The sequence below is a fragment of the Schistocerca gregaria genome, chromosome X, assembly GCF_023897955.1.
Source record: "Schistocerca gregaria isolate iqSchGreg1 chromosome X, iqSchGreg1.2, whole genome shotgun sequence".
Taxonomy (NCBI): Eukaryota; Metazoa; Arthropoda; class Insecta; order Orthoptera; family Acrididae; genus Schistocerca; species Schistocerca gregaria.
The window spans coordinates 705,599,464-705,618,868 of record NC_064931.1 but is presented as its reverse complement, the minus strand read 5'-3'; the positions used below and the strand labels follow the sequence as shown (position 1 = coordinate 705,618,868).

The 19,405-nt window shown below is 38.1% G+C and overlaps 1 protein-coding gene across 2 annotated transcripts in view; it reads left to right on the top strand.

Moving 5' to 3' along the window:
- Window positions 1-16,024, top strand: part of LOC126299298 (tyrosine-protein phosphatase 99A) — a 476,034-nt gene extending 460,010 nt beyond the window's left edge. For both annotated transcript variants that reach the window (XM_049991093.1, XM_049991092.1), the window contains one exon: window positions 13,510-16,024. In XM_049991093.1, the coding sequence (XP_049847050.1) occupies window positions 13,510-13,710 (201 nt within the window). In that variant the 3' untranslated portion in view covers window positions 13,711-16,024. The remainder of the gene's footprint in view (window positions 1-13,509) is intronic.
- Window positions 16,025-19,405: the final 3,381 nt, after the last annotated feature.

Genomic DNA, 19,405 nt, shown 5'->3' with positions numbered 1-19,405 from the left:
CCATAAACAATTAAAACAGTTTTCCAGCTGTCAGCAATTTTCATAATCAGTTGATAATATATGACAGTCTCAGATAGTACTGAATATCATTAAAAATTCATGGCCTTCAAGGAAGCTGAAATGTCACAAATATCATACAGTCACAATTAACTGAAAACATTAATCTCTTGTTATTTTTCACCAACACCTCACATATCAATAAAATAGAGAGGAGAAGCACTTGGTATATAGCAAAGGTTAAGCTGTGTTGCCAACACCCACTATTGTCATCTAACCACTCCATCATAGGCCGTGCACTATGAACAGGTGCTCGATCGTGTTGAAAAATGCAATCACCATCCTCGAATTGCTCTTCAACAGTGGGAAGCAAGAAGGTGCTTAAAACATCAATGTAGGCCTGTGCTGTGATAGTGCCATGCAAAACAACAAGGGCTGAAAGCCCCCTCCATGACAAAAACAACCACACCATAATACCACCGCCTCTGAATTTTACTGTTGGCACTACACACACTGGCAGATGACATTCACCAGGCACTCGCCATACCCACACCCTGCCATTGGTTCGCCACATTGTGTACCGTGATTCATCACTCTACACAACATTTTTCCACTGTTCAATCATCCAATGTTTATGCTCCTTACATCAACCGAGGCATTGTTTGGCATTTACCAGTGTGATGTGTGGTTTATGAACAGCCGCTCGACCATGAAAGCGAAGTTGTCTCACCTTCCACCTAACTATCATAGTACTTGCAGTGCATCCTGATGCAGTTTGGAATTCCTGTGTGATGGTCTGGATAGATGTCTGCCTATTACACATCACTACCCTCTTCAACTGTTGGCGCTCTCTGTCAGTCAAAAGACGAGGTTGGCCTGTACGCTTTTGTGCTGTACATGCCCCTTCATGTTTCCACTGCACTATCACATCAGAAACAGTGGTCTTAGTGATGTTTAGAAGTGTGCCTCAGCTGGCAGTAGGAACAAGTAAGCAAGTGCCTCGCCATAACTGCTGTCTATTTCTCATTTGTCTATTTCCACCAGTGGAATCAAATACAGAAAATGCCAATAAGTGACATTTAATGCCCGTCCTCCTCATTTTCAATACCCAATCAAATTACGAAAACAGCTTCTTCTACTGATATATAAGAAGTACATTTTTTGTCATTCAGCAGTAAAGCAAAACACCCCAAGGAAGGTCATTTGCAATACCAGATGAAACATAAGAGAATATTATGTATTGACAATACCGTCACATACATTGTAGAATTTCATTGACATTAATGTTGTTATCCATGGGTGTAAAGCACCACCCTAGCCAATTGTACAGCACCAAAAATTAATTGCTGATTGCCTTGCGTGTGTAAGTGAATAATTACTTGAATGTTACCAGCAGTTGTCTTTGTCCTGTGCTATTAAAAAAGAAATAAAAAAAACACTATTTGAGATGCCTCTGAAGCTGGCCATTTACCAAATAATAGTCAGGTAATAAAATAAAAAATAATAATTATGACTCTATTAGGCATTAGTGTAATATCATGATATAGTTTCAATTATCACATGCATAACATTTTCATACAAATTTCAGAGCAGGGTTTGTATCTTGATGCAACAATCTTGTAAGAAGGAGTAAATAACATCAGGCAGGAAAGTGCACAGCCACAACTACTCAGTAGTTTTTTTTACTTTTGAGATTCTCCTAAACTGTATGAGCCTTGGGAATTGAAAATTCCTGTTAGTACTTTGTACTGGGATATATAGAGGAAAACATGTCAATTGTTTATTTCTTTTGCGCCCATCTATAGGTATTGTATGGGAATATTTATAATCTATATACACTTTGACAAATATTGGACCTATAAAAAAAAGCAAACAGTGTACTGTTGTAACCTTATTAACTTCTGATGTGCAGATATCAAATTTGTTTCTTCAGATTAAACTGTACAGTTTTATGGTTCCAGAATGGTAGATCTAGATAAGTTGTTCTGCTTTTTTTTTGCATTCTTCATAAGATAGTACATTTTGAGCTAATTCTACAGTATTAAAAACATTTACTTAAAACATCTACAACTTCATAATGCTATGACACTAAATATTTACAAGCAGCACAAATTAAAAAAAAGGCTTATGTTCTATATGCCTGATATAGACAGACTTTGATTCCACTATACTTTATTAAAATCTTTGGAAGTGCAATACACTGTCAGTGTATCTCTTATCTCGGCAAAGCATTTCATTTTTGACAGCAGCATAAAGTTCCAGATAGTGCATACTCTGCCTACCACATAAGCATTTGGACAACTTAATCTTAAATCCATTTTTCCTACATAGTTTTTTCACAGACCTATGAAACTGGCATATTGCTAAATTAAATGCACCCAAATACAGAGTTGTATATTCAGGTTGTAAAAATCTATGTATAAAAACTTTTTGAGTGTTTAGAGGAGATAAAAAGCAACACTCTTTTATGTGACAAAAATTTCATAGGTTAACATTTTCCTCACTAGTGGTTCATGAAGATTTCAATGCTAGTGATGTTTAGAGATCTACATCTACATCTACATCCATACTCCGCAAGCCACCTGACGGTGTGTGGCAGAGGGTACCCTGAGTACCTCTCTCGGTTCTCCCTTCTATTCCAGTCTCGTATTGTTCGTGGAAAGAAGGATTGTCGATCTGCTTCTGTGTGGGATCTGATCTCCCTGATTTTATCCTCACGGTCTCATCGCGAGATATATGTAGGAGGGAGCAATATACTGCTTGACTCTTCGGTGAAGGTATGTTCTCGAAACTTTAACAAAAGCCCGTACCGAGCTACTGAGCGTCTCTCCTGCAGAGTCTTCCACTGGAGTTTATCTATCATCTCCGTAACGCTTTCGTGATTACTAAATGATCCTGTAATGAAGCGCACTGCTCTCCGTTAGAGTTTCTCTATCTCTTCTATCAACCCTATCTGGTGCAGATCCCACACTGCTGAGCAGTATTCAAGCAGTGGGCGAACAAGCGTACTGTAACCTACTTCCTTTGTTTTCGGATTGCATTTCCTTAGGATTCTTCCAATGAATCTCAGTCTGGCATCTGCTTTACCGACGATCAACTTTATATGATCATTCCATTTTAAATCACTCCTAATGCATACTCCCAGATAATTTTTGGAATTAACTGCTTCCAGTTGCTGACCTGCTATTTTGTAGCTAAATGATAAGGGATCTATCTTTCTATGTATTCGCAGCACATTACACTTGTCTACATTGAGATTCAATTGCCATTCCGTGCACCATGCGTCAATTCTCTGCAGATCCTCCTGCATTTCAGTACAATTTTCCATTGTTGCAACCTCTCGATACACCACATCATCATCTGCAAAAAGCCTCAGTGAACTTCCGATGTTATCCACCAGGTCATTTATGTATATTGCGAATAGCAACGGTCCTATGACACTCCCCTGCGGCACACCTGAAATCACTCTTACTTCGGAAGACTTCTCTCCATTGAGAATGACATGCTGTGTTCTATTATCTAGGAACTCCTCAATCCAATCACACAATTGGTCTGATAGTCCATATGCTCTTACTTTGTTCATTAAACGACTGTGGGGAACTGTGTCAAATGCCTTGAGGAAGTCAAGAAACACGGCATCTACCTGTGAACCCATGTCTATAGCCCTCTGAGTCTCGTGGACGAATAGCGCGAGCTGGGTTTCACACGACCATCTTTTTCTAAACCCATGCTGATTCCTACAGAGTAGATTTCTAGTCTCCAGAAAAGACATTATACTCGAACATAATACGTGTTCCAAAATTCTACAACTGATCGACGTTAGAGATATAGGTCTATAGTTCTGCATATCTGTTCGATGTCCCTTCTAGAAAATGGGGGTGACCTGTGCCCATTTCCAATCCTTTGGAACACTTCACTCTTCTAGAGACCTACGGTCCACCGCTGCAAGAAGGGGGGCAAGTTCCTTCGCGTACTCTGTGTAAAATCGAACTGGTATCCCATCAGGACCAGCGGCCTTTCCTCTTTTGAGTGATTTTAATTGTTTCTCTATCCCTCTGTCGTCTATTTCGATATCTACCATTTTGTCATCTGTGCGACAATCTAGAGAAGGAATTACAGTGCAGTCTTCCTCTGTGAAACAGCTTTGGAAAAAGACATTTAGTATTTTGGCCTTTAGTCTGTCATCCTCTGTTTCAGTACCATTTTGTTCCCAGAGTGTCTGGACATTTTGTTTTGATCCACCTACCGCTTTGACATAAGACCAAAATTTCTGCCAAGTCAGTACATAGAACTTTACTTTCAAATTCATTGAACGCCTCTCGCATAGCCCTCCTCACACTACATTTCGCTTCGCGTAATTTTTGTTAGTCTGCAAGGCTTTGGCTATGTTTATGTTTGCTGTGAAGTTCCCTTTGCTTCCACAGCAGTTGTCTAACTCAGTTGTTGTACCATGGTGGCTCTTTTCCATCTCTTACAATCTTGCCCAAAGTGCTGTATGATGAATATTGTTTTAGTGCTGTTGGTGAAAATGTTGTGCATTTGCATTAATGAACAACTGGCATCTGTGGTTGTTTAACTTGTTCAAAACAACTAGATATTTCACAAATCAGTCTGCAATCAAATGGGTAACCAGCTCATCTGGAGTGCATATCAGTGTCTCGTACATTTCACATTTCATTATCTCTGTCACAAGATTTGATTCAAATACTTTCCCTCGATCTGTAATGAACATCCTTGGGGCACCACATTTTAATACAATGTCTTCCACTATGAATGTGGCTACCTCGAATGCTTTGGCTGTTTTCATGGCTTTTGTAATGGCATAGCGTGTTAGATAATCGGTGCAAACAATAATCCATCTATTGCCACTAGCAGACGTTGGAAATCATCTGAGGAGGTCAATCCCAACTTGCTGGAAAGGCATTTTGGCTAATGGAATTGATATTATTCAGCCAGGTGGTTTCTGAGGAACTGCCGTTGTCCTCTGGCACTCTTGACAGTGTGACACACAATGACAAACACTCTAAATAAACCTAGCCAGAAAAATCTCTTGTAGATCCTATTGTATGTCTTAATAAATCCTAAATGTCTGGCATCAGAAGTGTCATGGAATTTCTGTAAAACATCTATGCACATGTGTTTAGGAATCACTGGTAGTCACCTCTTTCCAAATGGATCAAAGTAATCCATTAACTACATTAAATTGTCCTTTCACATCCTCTGACCAATTTAAGGCAAGCGTAATTTGAGATATCTTGGCATCCTCCTCCTGCCCAGCAGAGAGATCCTGGAGTGCAGCAAGACAGTCACTATCTTATCAAAGTCTTGATGATCTTGCACAGGGTTTCTTGAGAGACAGTCGGCATATTGGTGTTTTCTTCCACTGATGTACACTATGGTAATGTCATACTCTTGAAGATTTAGTGCTCACGAGGTGAGTTGCCCTGTTGGATCCTTAAGACCTGTCAACCAACAAAGTGAATCATGGTCTGTAACAACTGTGAATGGCCTCCCATAGAGATACTGTCAAAATTTGCACATGGCTCATACCACAGCAAGACATTCTCTTTCTGTAGTTGAGTAGTTTCTCTTGGCTTTTGTAAGTATCCTAGAAGCATAGGCTATAATCTTCTCTTTTCCATCCGAAATTTTCACCAGAACAGCACCAGTCCCATACCTATTGGCATCTGTGTGTAGTTCTGTAGGTGCTCTCTCATCATACAGAAGAAGTACAGGGTCAGTCGTCAGAGCTGTTTGCAGCACATCGAAAGAATCTTGTTGAGCACTACCCCAGACAAATTTAGCATCGGCTTTTAACAACTCTTGGAGTGGTCTGGATTTGATTCAAAAGTCTTTGATAAAATGGTGGTTATAAGAACATAATCCGAGGAAGTTTCTCAAATCACTAATACTTTTAGGAATAGGAAATTCCATTATAGATCTCACCTTTTCTGGATCTGACCGGAACCTTTGTTTGACACAAGGTGTTCAAGTATTTTGATTCATTTTGCTCCAAAGAGAGACTTTCTTGGATTAAGTTTCAGTCCGCCTTGTTGGAGACACTTAAGAATGGCCCTCAGTCATTTTACGTGTTCATCAAATGTCTCTGAGAACACTACAATGTAATCTTAATAACAAAGACACATCATCCACTCCAGGTGACTTAGTGATTATCTATCATCCGTTCAAAAGTTGCTGGTGCATTACACAAGCCAAATGGCATTACCTTAAACTCATACAGCCCCTCAGGGGTGATGAATGCAGTTTTCTCACGATCAGCCTCATCTACTTTGATTTGCTAGTATCCTGTGTAAATGTCCACGGTTGAGAAAATCTTAGCCCCCTTTAGAAAATCTAGTGTATCATCAATTTGTGGAAGGGGGTAAATGTCCATTTTAGTTATCTTATCAAGCTTCCTGTAATCAACACAAAAGCACCAACTGCCATCCTTCTTCCTGACGGGAACCACTGGTGACAATCATGGGCTCTGCGAAGGCTAAATGATGTCATTCTTCATCATTTTCTCTACCTTGTCGTGAATTATTCAACATTCTGTTTTGACACTTGGTATGCTTTCTGGCTTATTGGTTGATGGTCTCCACTGCTAATCTGCTGCTTCACCGTCGACTTGTCTAATTTCCTCTTCACCTGTGGATTGAAGTATTCAGAGAACTCTTGAAGAATGGCAAATAGGTTTTTCTGTTATTTCTTAGCGAGATCTGGTGACAGTCAAGCTAGAAGATCTTGTCTCATAGTGGTATTGCCAAGTTTTCCCACAGACAGGGCATGGGAGCTTTCTATGATGTTCTGCTGTTTGGCAATTTACAGCTCAGCATTTGCTATGCACATGCGTCTTGGGAGGATCTGCGGTTCTCAGCTGGGATGAGCAAGTTATTCTTCAGTGGTATGCCTCTCTTACATTCCACTACAAGATCCATGGGTTGATGCATGGCATGACACATGTCAGTTACCTTTCTAGCACCGACTGCACAAATGATCACTTCATCCAGCACACTCGGATGTGCATCTTCCTGTCCACAGTATCTCATCTCATCTAGCATAACCTTCGAGCAACCACAATCTATAATTGCCTGAGAAGCTTTCAAAAAGTCCCATAGGAGAATGATGTCATGACTACACTCTTGTAAGACAATGAATTCTAATGGCTGTGTATGGCCACTTATATCCATACAAATGACACATCTTCCTGTAGGTTTTACATATTTCCCATTAGCCACCTTCAGCAGAGATGTTTTGTTGGAACAGAAAAGGGCGGTAATGACAGTGGCACATAAAGTGCCCTCCGCCACACACCGTTGGGTGGCTTGCGGAGTATAAATGTAGATGTAGATGTAGATGTAGATGTAGATGTAGATAGGGTTTTCTGCAATTGGCAATGGTACTTCTCCGAAATGACTGAATATGATGCTCCAAGTCCACAAGAGCTTGAGCTGGGTGGCCATCCATGAGGATATTGACGTAGTTTCCTATCATTTTTGTAGTGATGACGTCGAAGGATTTTTCTCTTCGGCGGCCTCACCTCCAAGGAAGGTATGGCTGCTAGGTGATTGGCTAGAGCTTCTAAATGGCAATGGAGACCTTGAACAGCATGTTGGGGAGTGTCCTCTCCAGCAATTAGTCTGCAGCGATGGTAACCTACATCGTCCTGCACCCACATCTTCTTGTTCATCTTCATCATACGAATTGGTGTCAGCTAGGATTGGTCTGCTGTCTTCTGATGCGGGCATCATCATGTATCCACCACCTTTCTCGACAATAGTGCACCACATGTCCTGGTTGTCTGCAGTGGAAACATACTGGTTGGTTATCTTGGGTCCTCCAGACGTCAGTCTTCCTTGGTGCCCAAACAGGTTCCTCATTGTGGCATTGTTGTAAGGTAACTTTGCCTGGGTCTCAACTTAGTCACCGTTTTAAATGGAAATGAAGGACAAGAGATTGGGTTCAATGTCTGTTCCATTTCCTCCCCTATGACCTCTTGAAGCGTCTTAGTTTTTTGCTCGCCATGCAATCCAAGTGCCTTCTGAAATTCCTGACAAGGAACACTTGTGAAATAAGTTCCTTCCTCCATCACAGATATCGATATGACATTTGGAAGCCGTTCAAAGTTTTTGCGTGTAATTCTGTTTTGACGCATTGTCTCGATATACTTGGTACCATTTTATGAAGTCATCTGCTGTGGAAACTTCTTTCAGGAGTACAGCTTGACACATTTCCTCAGCAACACTCTTCATGACATGTGCAACCTTATCTTCCTCCTTCATTCTAGGATCCACTATTTTACACAGCTCCAAGACTTCTTGATTGTAGGATGCTGTAGTTTCTCCTGGACGCTGTGCCCTGCGCTTTAATTTATCTTCAGCCTTGCACTTCTGTCATTGCGTGTCGCTGAAATACTTCTGCAGTTCTGCCTGGAATACTTCCCAGCTTGTGAACTTCTCCTTGTTGCTCTCATACCATTGCTTGGCAGTTCCCTCCAAGTAGAAAAACACATTAGCCAAACACACGGTGTTATCCCATTTATTAAACTTGGCTATACGCTCATATTCCTTCAGCCACTTGTTTGGACCTTGAGCATCGTCACCAGTGAATCTGGAAGGATGTCTCATGTGGTGACACACAGTTGCTGTCATCATAAGTCCTCTTCTTCTTCTGTCTTTGATAGATTGTGATCTGTTGAATATGGCTCGAACTCTGGTTTCTCACCATGTAAACGGCGGCTCTGTCATGGCCTGATGAGAGCCACACTGTCATCGATAATGTGTGCTATCACAAGTTCCAATATCTGGCACCTCCTTCAGAATAATGTCACATAGAAGAAGGTGTAATTAGATGAATGACGAACACGAACTTCACTTAACGAAGGTTTATTCAGCACTTGCACATACAAGAGCGCGGAGTTAACCGCCTCCAGCCAGAACACATACGGTATATACACAATTATAGAACATTCCAGTACAATGATTATTGACATTTGTGGATACTTCTAGAATGTACTCAAACCAAATATAGAAATTAAAATTTTAGAGTTCAGGTGACACTCCATGCAACAGTATTGTATCATAACAACTACACCAGGGTGACTGTGCTACTCAGCTTCTTCTGCGACAATATTGTTACATTTCATCCTGGATTTTTCATTGTTTGATTGATAGAAGTTTTTGATACTTTTGCATACAATTATCTTCTGTTATCTTCATATAGGTGCTTTCCTTTTCATATTTTAAGACTACTTCTTTTGTCTCCTCACCATTGTAATAATCTTGTAGTATCATTTTACATGATTGTGGAGAATATACACTGCTTCACCTGTGGCAGGTGGCCACCAACATGAGCTGCGTATAATTTACTTTTGGTTCTCCACTTTTTCAAAAACACATCCACATACCTGATTTTCCATTTGGACATAGCAGAAAAAAATAAAAACCTAAATTATCTTCAGATTACAAATGGTGATAATACTGTCAGCACTTTTGAAAGAAAAATTCAAAAATCTATACAAACTTCAACATTTTTTTTTCTTAGAATTAGAGAAAACTGTACCAAAATGTTTGAATTGCTTGAACATGCATACGTAGAAGACTAGTTAAACCACATGCTGTGTGCCAATTGAGTCAAGTATTTTAAAGAGGGTGGAACATTGATGGAAGAAGACCAGTCAATTAGATGAGCTTCTCCACCAGCTGGTGATTATCTTGTAGTGATTGTCTGTTTCTTGGAAATTGTCAGTTAAAAGTTGCTGTGAAAAATTGAATCACTAACAGTCAAGAGATGACAGAAAATCAAAATGATGATAAAAACTCCCTTGAAAAATGTGTGATGGGGAATGACTTGTGTCTGTGGCTACAACATGTAAACAAAGATGCAGTCACTGTGGTGATTGGGAAAGTGTCTGTTGCCAAATGAAAGCATGCTTGTACAGATCCATCATCTAAGTGCTGATGAACGTGTTCTTTGATTGACAAGATGCCATCCATCATGAGTTCATAGCCTCCGGGCATACAGCAAACAGGTAATTGTATTAAAGGTTTTTAACAATTTGCCAATGATCTGTGTGTATAAAGAAGGGTGACACACACACACACACACACACACACACACACACACACACACACACACGTTACATACTATTAGCTCCAAGCCATTGCTACACTGCTTGTTGGAAAACCAAGACTCCTGAAGCAGCTGTAAATTATACAGACATCATCAAACATCATTATGCAATTAAGCTGGACATAGGTCCTGATAAACTTTGTGCTGATGTACTATGAACATTTCATGGAGGGTTTGCTCGCAGGTGTACTGCACAGTATTTCAGTGCCATTTTCCTCAGGTGCTGTGAGTTTTTCTGTTCTGTAGACTCACTGCCTGAACTCCAACCACACTGTGAAGGAATGTTGGTCTCATACTGCTGTTTACAGCTGGGTTCAATTCCTGACACCCACTATGTCCCTTGGTGCTCATTCTCAGAGCCTACACTGATATCCGTGAAACATAAATTCCCTCTGACTTCTCCAGCTCTGTTTGATGTGATGGCTGGCAAAATTCCAAACCTTGTTTAAATTGAAATTTCCATCCCTGTTTATTGAGATTTGTGACAGTTTATTTTGTGAGATTCCTTAATTATGCTGTTCCAGAAACTTTGCCTTTGCACTACAAGACCGGTCTCATCATATTTCATTTCATGATTACATATGAGGCAGTGCTCAGTGACAGCTGATTTGCTTTGTCGTTAAAGTGGGGTGTGTCACAAATGTTTCTTGCATCTCTCTTCAACTTTTCTGATAGTCTGCCCCCACATAAGACATGCCACATTCTCATGGGTTGTGATATATACCCAAATACATCTTGGTCAATTGTCGAAATATTGGGCATAAAATGGAAATGATAAATTGGCAGTGCACATGGAACCACACCATCAATCATGATGACAAAATCTGTGGGAACATTCCCTGTGCATCTTGAAGCATCACTAACTCCATTGAATGACATTCTGCAGACTATGCTTTGTGGCTGACCTGCTTCAAGGTGTCTGAGGAATCTTCCCTGCAAAACAGGTTTCAAATAGCATCTCTTTGAGATTACATTCTAAACATATATAGTGACTTCTCACAATTATTCTTTAGATTTTCCTGTTTTTGTCAGTTATGCTTAACACTAGTGAACATGCAACAGTGTACCTCTAGAGACAAATGAGGGTCTAATAATTGTAACTGAAAAATAATTTTGTTTTCACTTTTAAACGTAAATTTAAAATTTTGTCATGAATGGATGATGTGGTGTGAACATAATAAACAGCTCTGATTTCTGTTACCTAATTTACTAACTTAAGATGCAAGATCTCAATAAATTATGCTGTTACTGATAGTCATAACCACCTCTCCCTCGCAAGGTAATTAAGGTTTTTAAAACTTATTGCTAGTTTTCTCTAGCACTTTTTCTATGTCTAATGGTTCCATTATTGGTGACATGTACCAGCTGGTATTCTGCAGAATCAGTTGAGATAAAAATATATTTTTCGTTCTCCCATGGCTAGTGGAAATGGTACCATGACATGGAGCATACAATCTCTAATACCAACAAACACATTCCTGATTTGCATCGCACCTCAAATCAGTGGCGGTATTGTATTGTCATCTAGTGGTACATTTTGTATATTATTCTGTTACCTTCAACATTCCTTAGTATTCAAGGAGTTCTTCTGTGTGTGTGTGTGTGTGTGTGTGTGTGTGTGTGTGTGTGTGTGTGTGTGTGTGTGTGTGTGGCTCACAGTAGTAGCCTACAAACTGTTGCATATTGCATTTGTAATCAGTGTGACATCCATGAATCTCACACTTACATTAACAGGATGCAGACGAATAATACCTTTGAAAACTTTCATTTCTCATAAATTTAATTTGTTACAACTTTGACATGTTGTGCACTTCATTCAAACATTTCTTCTGCTTCATCAAGGTTTTTTTAAGACTTTGGTGTGTGCTACCAATCTTCCCATGTGTGTTTCATTATTTTGTGCCTCTGAAACCTTGCCTATGTGTCTGCAGATCTTCCCAAATGTAGTTACAGCACCCACTCTCTAAATTTTTTCAAAATCTCATTATCCACCACACACCAGTTCTTGACATTCATTCACTCTTAATTGTCAGTTTCCATGGATTAAATGTCTGTTACATTATCTTTCACACATGATCTTTCATGCCAGCTCATAGTTTACCACATGCCTCACATTGTATAACATTATTGTGGTGATTTTTCATACCTTGCCTCTTCAAAGGTATCAAACAAATTGTGTTTTCTCTTTTCGACATTACACACTTATTTTACTGATTATGTGTATGTTCCAGTATGGCTTCATTGATAGTATCAAGTTATGGGTACAATCAATTCCCACTGCAGCAACAGTGCTCTCTAGTGGTGAAGTTATCCATAAATAATGTCTTCCAACTTAGTGACACTACTTGCTGTGCACTTAACAGAACATTTCATAGCCCAATTTTTGTCATCTTTCATACTCTACTTACTTACTTCCTTTGTTTATGTCGACAGTTTACACCTTTAACGTACAGTACACAACCATAGGTCATGTATTATTTGATTTATTTTGACAGGTTTAGCTTATCAAATGTGAGTATCCTTAAACATTCATTGCCCTAGTGGGAACACTTTAAAAGTACTACACGGTGCCATCATAAACAATTTGTGTGGCTGTTCAAGTACAAGAATCTAGAAAAATCAGTGGTGGCCAGACACAGCCTTATGTATAACCATAATATCTTGTTTGAGGACACACTTATTCTAGTCCGTGATTCACATTATTTGGACTCAGTCATCAAGGAGGCTATATAAAGTGAAAACTGCATTAACAACTTTAAAAGAGTAATGAGCTACGCATTCAGCAATACGTGGAAATAAGCACTTGAAACTTCAGTATGCACCATATTGTAAAATCACACTACAGGTGACATATCATCATTGACACTGCTATGACCTCTGGCCACAGTGGGCACAAAAATCAGCACATTCCACAAGAGGTAAAAAATGTTGTCAATCCAAGTTAAGTATTCAACTAGTCAGATAAAATCATTTCCTTTATTGATGCCTGAGAAATTTGAAACAGACAGAGAGAAGAACTACAAACTACACAACCCCCTTTATGGTATAGAAAATGTTCAAACCTCTCATATGGTGAAGAGCTAATGATCAAATGGAGTAATTCTTTGTCAGTGTTATTGATGTGGTGGTCCTTATATTTGTAAAGCAAGCATTGCCTTCTACAAAATACAAAGTTGTGTTTTTCATTATGCATGGCTCCCAACAATGTAAGGAGGAAACTGAGTGTGAGTTCTGATTAGAAGGCTTTATTCTGCAAATTACTATCATACAGATATTCCTTCATGCCGAGGGGACTGTCTGTTCACAATATCACAGATATAATATTTTGTGGACCTAAACCTTATGTCTAGAAAATGATTTTAAGCATTCTGTCTTTTACAGGACGATTACTTCATGATGTACAAGGCATTAGCTTGTCTAGTGAGCAATGCTGTCCATCATCCAGTACCTATGTCTGCTTCTGCACCTCCTGACTTGTATCTTACTGCAAATGGCCATGTGAATGGTTTTGTTGGAACTACTAATGGTTGTTCACAAGCTCCTTCACGAGGAACTGGGGATGGTGAAGAACAACCTGTGTAGACTGGAGGTATAAGGCAAGCTCTGTTTTATAGAATTCTGTTTCTGTGAAGTATATGTACATACTCTTTTCTGAAGAAAGATCAGCAGTAAACCACCAAAGATGTTACAGAATACATAACACTATGTATGTGGGGTCTGTTCTTTTGGACATGTCCGGAAGAACAGACACCATTTTGATTCTGCAGCCACTATGAATCAAGACACAAAGGAATTAAAGGCAATAACTGCGAGTGGGCATTGATTTACATCAATAGGGCAAGTTGAAAATTTTTTCACTCTCAGATCTCCTGTGTACTACACAAGATTTGGTGACCTCTGTGTCTGGATGGCATGGACTACCATAGCATGCCTCCCATCAGATCCAAATTATCAACTTAAACCACACACTACTCATGTAATACCTCTGCTCATTAGCCTCATTACTTGTGGCATCTTGCCAATTCCCATAAGAGTTCAAGCATGGTGTGCATCTGCACTGAAGGGACCATTGCCATAGTTACATATCTGAAAGAACAGGCATCATGTTGATACTGTATAATTACGGTGATGATGGCCAAAGATGCCTTCAGTGCAGATCCACATGAAGCTCAAACACTTAGGAGAAATAGCATGAGGCTGCACGTAATGAGACTAATGACCCGGGGCACTACATCAGTCATGTGCGGTATGAGTTGAGAATTTGGGGCTGGAGTACTAGAGTAGTCCATGTGACTGTGGTGACCACTGCATTGGGATAGCGTAGTGGTCAGCACATCTACCTAGTAAGCAGGAGACCCATGTTTGAATCCTGGTCTGGCACAAATTTCCATCTTGTCCCCATTGAAATAAATCAGTGCCCACTGGCAGCTAATGTCTTCAATTCCTTTGTGTCTTGACACATAATACTGTTGCAGTCCAAAGTCAAGAAATTTAGCCATAATTGCTTGTATGTTTATGAAAATGATGATGGTATATTACTAGTTGTCTGTCTCTGTATCTAAAATTAGTGTTATATTTGTCAATAAATGTATTTGTGTATCCCTTCTTTTGTTTCAACATGTTGTTGATGTTTCATGTACCTTTAAGCAGAAGGCTGTTGTTAGTTTCCAAGATGTAATAGCATGACAAAACATGAAAAGAAATGTGTGTAGTAGTCATTTGTCCCATTAGTCCATATTTGTGTTATCGAAATTAAGTGTTACAAAATGTGAAACTTAGCTGTGTGTCAATCTGAATTTTATTAGTCATTTGCTGCAGTTACAGTCAAATGCAGTAGTTCTAGTCCCAGATATTTGGTGTGACACTGATTTACGGAGGGTGCAGGCAAATTGGCATATATATCATTGTGTGTTGGCTGTAAGCTTCAAAGCTACCATGGATTGGTGGTAGATGTGAGGCTGCAAGCTTATGTGAAGAATGATCTCACCTGTCTTATAAATTAACAGCAGATGATGTTATATGTATTATTTTAGTATTAAAATGAATGTTGTATGTAGCTGTTGAACATAAAAGAATATGTGTGATATGTGTTAACTATGTTTCACATTGTAAACTCAGAATTGTGTGTTTCTTTCTCTGTGATGTTCAATAACTATGAAAGATGTAAGACAAGATGCAATTTTATCTCTGAACTGAAAATGTTTGAATGAAATAAAGTGATATTTATGTTAGACTGTTACAAATGAAGATTAAATTAATGTTTTGTCAAAACTTGGTACTATACTGTGAAAGAAAAAAAATCAATCCTGCCTATTTTATTGCTCTACTTTTTAAGCAGCTAAAAAATGAAACTTTGCTCATGATAGACTTCATAATTAGCTTCATGATCAGTCAAATGTCATCAAGCTTTCAAAATGATGTTTATCACGTGAAAAGTAAGTCCAGCAGAAATTTCATTTTTAAATAATTTTTGAGACATTAGTTTTAAGTGTTTTATACTGTATATATTATAGCTTTTTATGATTGTTCCATGAGAAACATGTACCACACATTGTTGTTGATACCGTACCCTTCCTTTACTGTTCCTAGTATTACATTATGTAGTTCATCCAATAAACTGGTCCTGTTACTGTGCGCATGGCAAAAACATGACAAAAACCTACATAAAAAATGAACTGAATGTTTCTGTGTTGTAATAAAAGCTTTATTTGTCGAATATAGTTGTTATCAAAAGAATGTCTCTGTCTACATTCATTCAACAAGTTAAATGAAAACCAATTTCAAAATCCATACTGCAGTTTTTGTTTCCAAGTATATGTACCTTGAGAACATGTTTCATGTAGTGAGAAAATATTTTATAAATGTGAAAAATTAAATACATTATTATTTACAAAAACTTTGCAGAGTTATTTACCTCACAGCCTAAAGAAAAAATTGATAATATTTCAAAATATTTCAAAAGCTAATTACCTTGAAGGCCAGCTACATTACATAGTTTTTAAATGTTGTTTGAAAGATCTATTTGCCTGTTTTAGAACTATATATAATTATTGTGATGGAAAATGAGCTGTTTTAACATTGTTGAATGGAGCCCAGAAAGCTTCACAGCTATAATTTGTGAAACTATATTCACTGGAAGGTCAGTTTTGAAATTTTCTTTAGTGAAACCCTGTACTTGAAGAGATATTGCTTGATTATACAAAAGTTACTATGAGCTAAAAGTTAATAATTGCAGCTCCCCACAGGAAACAATATATTGTAAATTCCAGTCATGATACAAAATGTATGTAAGAAGCTGTCAAGTTAATAGTTCATTTATTTATTTATCCACCCGTAGACAATAAATATTGTATGGATGTTGTCCAAAAATACATGTAAATTTATGGGAAACAATTTAAGGAAAAGGAACATACAAAATTTTATATTAAATGGTATAAAGAATAATACATACAAAATTGTACAAAGAATAATACTTGGTCGTACAAGACCCAGTAATACAACTTTTTATACATGTATAATAACAGTATTGTAACTGCATAGTCTGTTTGTCCTAAGGCTTTACTTTTGTCTTCCCTGAACAGGAAGCCCTTATATTCATTACAATAATTCAGGAAAGATTTTACCACACAAAACAACTGTCCATCAGATATACAAAATAACAGAAACTTTAGGGGATGAAAGACAATGTTTGCAGTTTTGCCTTAATATAAATATTATCAGAATTATTTATTTTTAAATAGTCATTTACTGAGTAAAAACATTGCTCAAGTAGAAATTCTTTAAATTCTACTTCAAATCTGTTTCCACCCATTGAGTATGGAAAGATGGAGTGCTGTGCTATTTTGGGTATTGTAGTTATGCAAGTCAGCATTTGTCTGAAAATCTGCAAGGTGGGCCCTAACATATAAAACACATTTGTTTATATATATAAGAAAGGTAGTGCTAGAACTTCAAGCTTGTGGAATAAGAGTTTGCTTTGTGTCTGTGGATGACTGTGTGTTATTATTCGAATAGCCCACTTCTGTAACAGAAAGATTTGTTTTAGATGGAAAGTGGTGGAACCCCAAAATATTATTCTGTATGTTGCAAGAGACTGAAAATAGCCAAAATATGCCATCCTGGCCTCCTCTGCAGTACAAACATTTGCAATAATTCTAAGAGCAAAACACTGAGTTAAGTTTCTGCACAAGTTTCATTACATGGTCATTAAAATAAAGATTTTCATCCATATGAATCTCCAGCAATATTGTTGATGCAACTCTGTCTCTGGCCTTGTCACCCAATAACAGATGAAGATTTACATTTTGCCATATTTTCCCAAACTGCTTATAATTTGTTTTTATTTGCATTTAATGTCAGCCAGTTTGCATTGAACCAAGTGTGGACATTCTTTATTACATGATCTGTAGTTGTTTGCAGCATTTGTTTTGGTGCGCCTATTATCACACTAGCGTCATCTGTGAATAGTATGGCCTTTGGTGCTTCATCTGATGTGTGAATGTCATTTATGTGGAAAAGGAACAATAAGGAACCTAGAACACTTCCTTGCAGCACTCCTATTTCCACCTTTTTTGTACCAGATACTAAATTTATTTTCTGGTTGGAGTAATCTGACATCTCCTGTAATCTGTGTTCTGTTTTGTAGGTATGATTCAAACCACTTTTTCCCTGTCCTGTGAATACCTAATGCTTCCAGTTTTTCTAAGAGAATGGCATGATTGACAGTGTCAAATGCTTTGGAGAGATCCAAATTAATTCTTACTATGCAATTGTCTTTTTTTAAATTTTTGATTATTTGTTCAGTGTAGCACATTAGTGCTGTTTCTGTATTTTTACCTTCCTGGAAGCCATGCTGATTTCTATTTAGTAACTTATGATTATTTAGATATTTGTTGATTCTATGCTTCATTAATTTTTCTATTATTTTGGAAAATTCCGGAAGGAGGGATATTGGCCAATAGTTTTCTACCTTCTGCTTATCGCCATTTTTGAATAATGGCTTCACTTTTCACATTTTCATCCTTTCCGGGACATATTTTAACTATAGACAGCAGTTCAGTTGCTCAACATAATGTGGTTGACATATGACTTTTTAAGCAGCTAAAAAATGAAACTTTGCTCATGATGGAATTCAAAATGAGCTTCATGATCAGTCAAATGTCATCAAGCTTTCAAAATGATGTATATCACATGAAAAGTAAGTCCGGCAGAAATTTCATTTTTAATAATTTTTGAGACATTAATTATCAGTGTTTTATACTGTTTATATTATAACTTTTTATGACTGTTCCAGGAAAAACAGAAGAAATATTCTCATGAAAACATACTGCAAACAATAAGTGTTCTGATGGATGTGTGACATTACAATTCCCAAAATCTATGAGCTCAGGTGATAGCTAGCTGGCATATTAGGGAAATTGAGCATTAAGAAACTTCCTGGCAGATTAAAACTGTGTGCCGGACCGAGAATCAAACTCGGTCCGGCACACAGTTTTAATCTGCCAGGAAGTTTCGTATCAGCGCACACTCTGCTGCAGAGTGAAAATCTCATTCTGGAAACTGAGCATTCTTACATATAGAATTACCAGTAAGTGAAGCTGACATACCTCCACTTAAATTCATACTCTGCCAATTACTGTGTAGTGTATGGTAGAGGGTGCATCCCACTGTAGTAGGTTACTTCCCTGTTCCATTCATATATGGATCACAAGAAAAATTATTGTTTAAATGTTTACATGCAAGTTGTAATTAATTTAATCTTGTCCCCACAGTCTGTACAAGGGTCTTATATAGGGGGTTGTATTATCGTCCTAGAGTCTTCATTAAAAGCTGATTCTTGAAATTTTGTAAGTAGGTTTTTATCAAGATAGTTTGTACACCTACATCTATATCGATATTCTGCGCTCCACCTTACAGCACGTGGTGGAGGGTACCCCATACCACTACTAGTCATTCCATTTCCTGATCCATTCGCAAATAGAATGAGAGATATACATCTGTATGGGCCCTAATTTCTCATATCTAATCTTGATGATCCTTATGCACATTGTATGTTGGAGTCTACAGAATTGTTCTGCAGTCAGCTTCTGATGCTGATTCTCTAAATTTTCTCAATAGTGTTCCTCGAAAAGAATGTTGCATTCCCTCCAGGGATTCCCATTTGAGTTTCTGAAGCCTCTCCATAAGACTTGTGTGTTTTTTGAACCTACAAGTAACAAATCTAGCAGCCTGGCCCTGAATTGCTTCAATGTTTGTCTTTAAACTGACCTGGTACAGA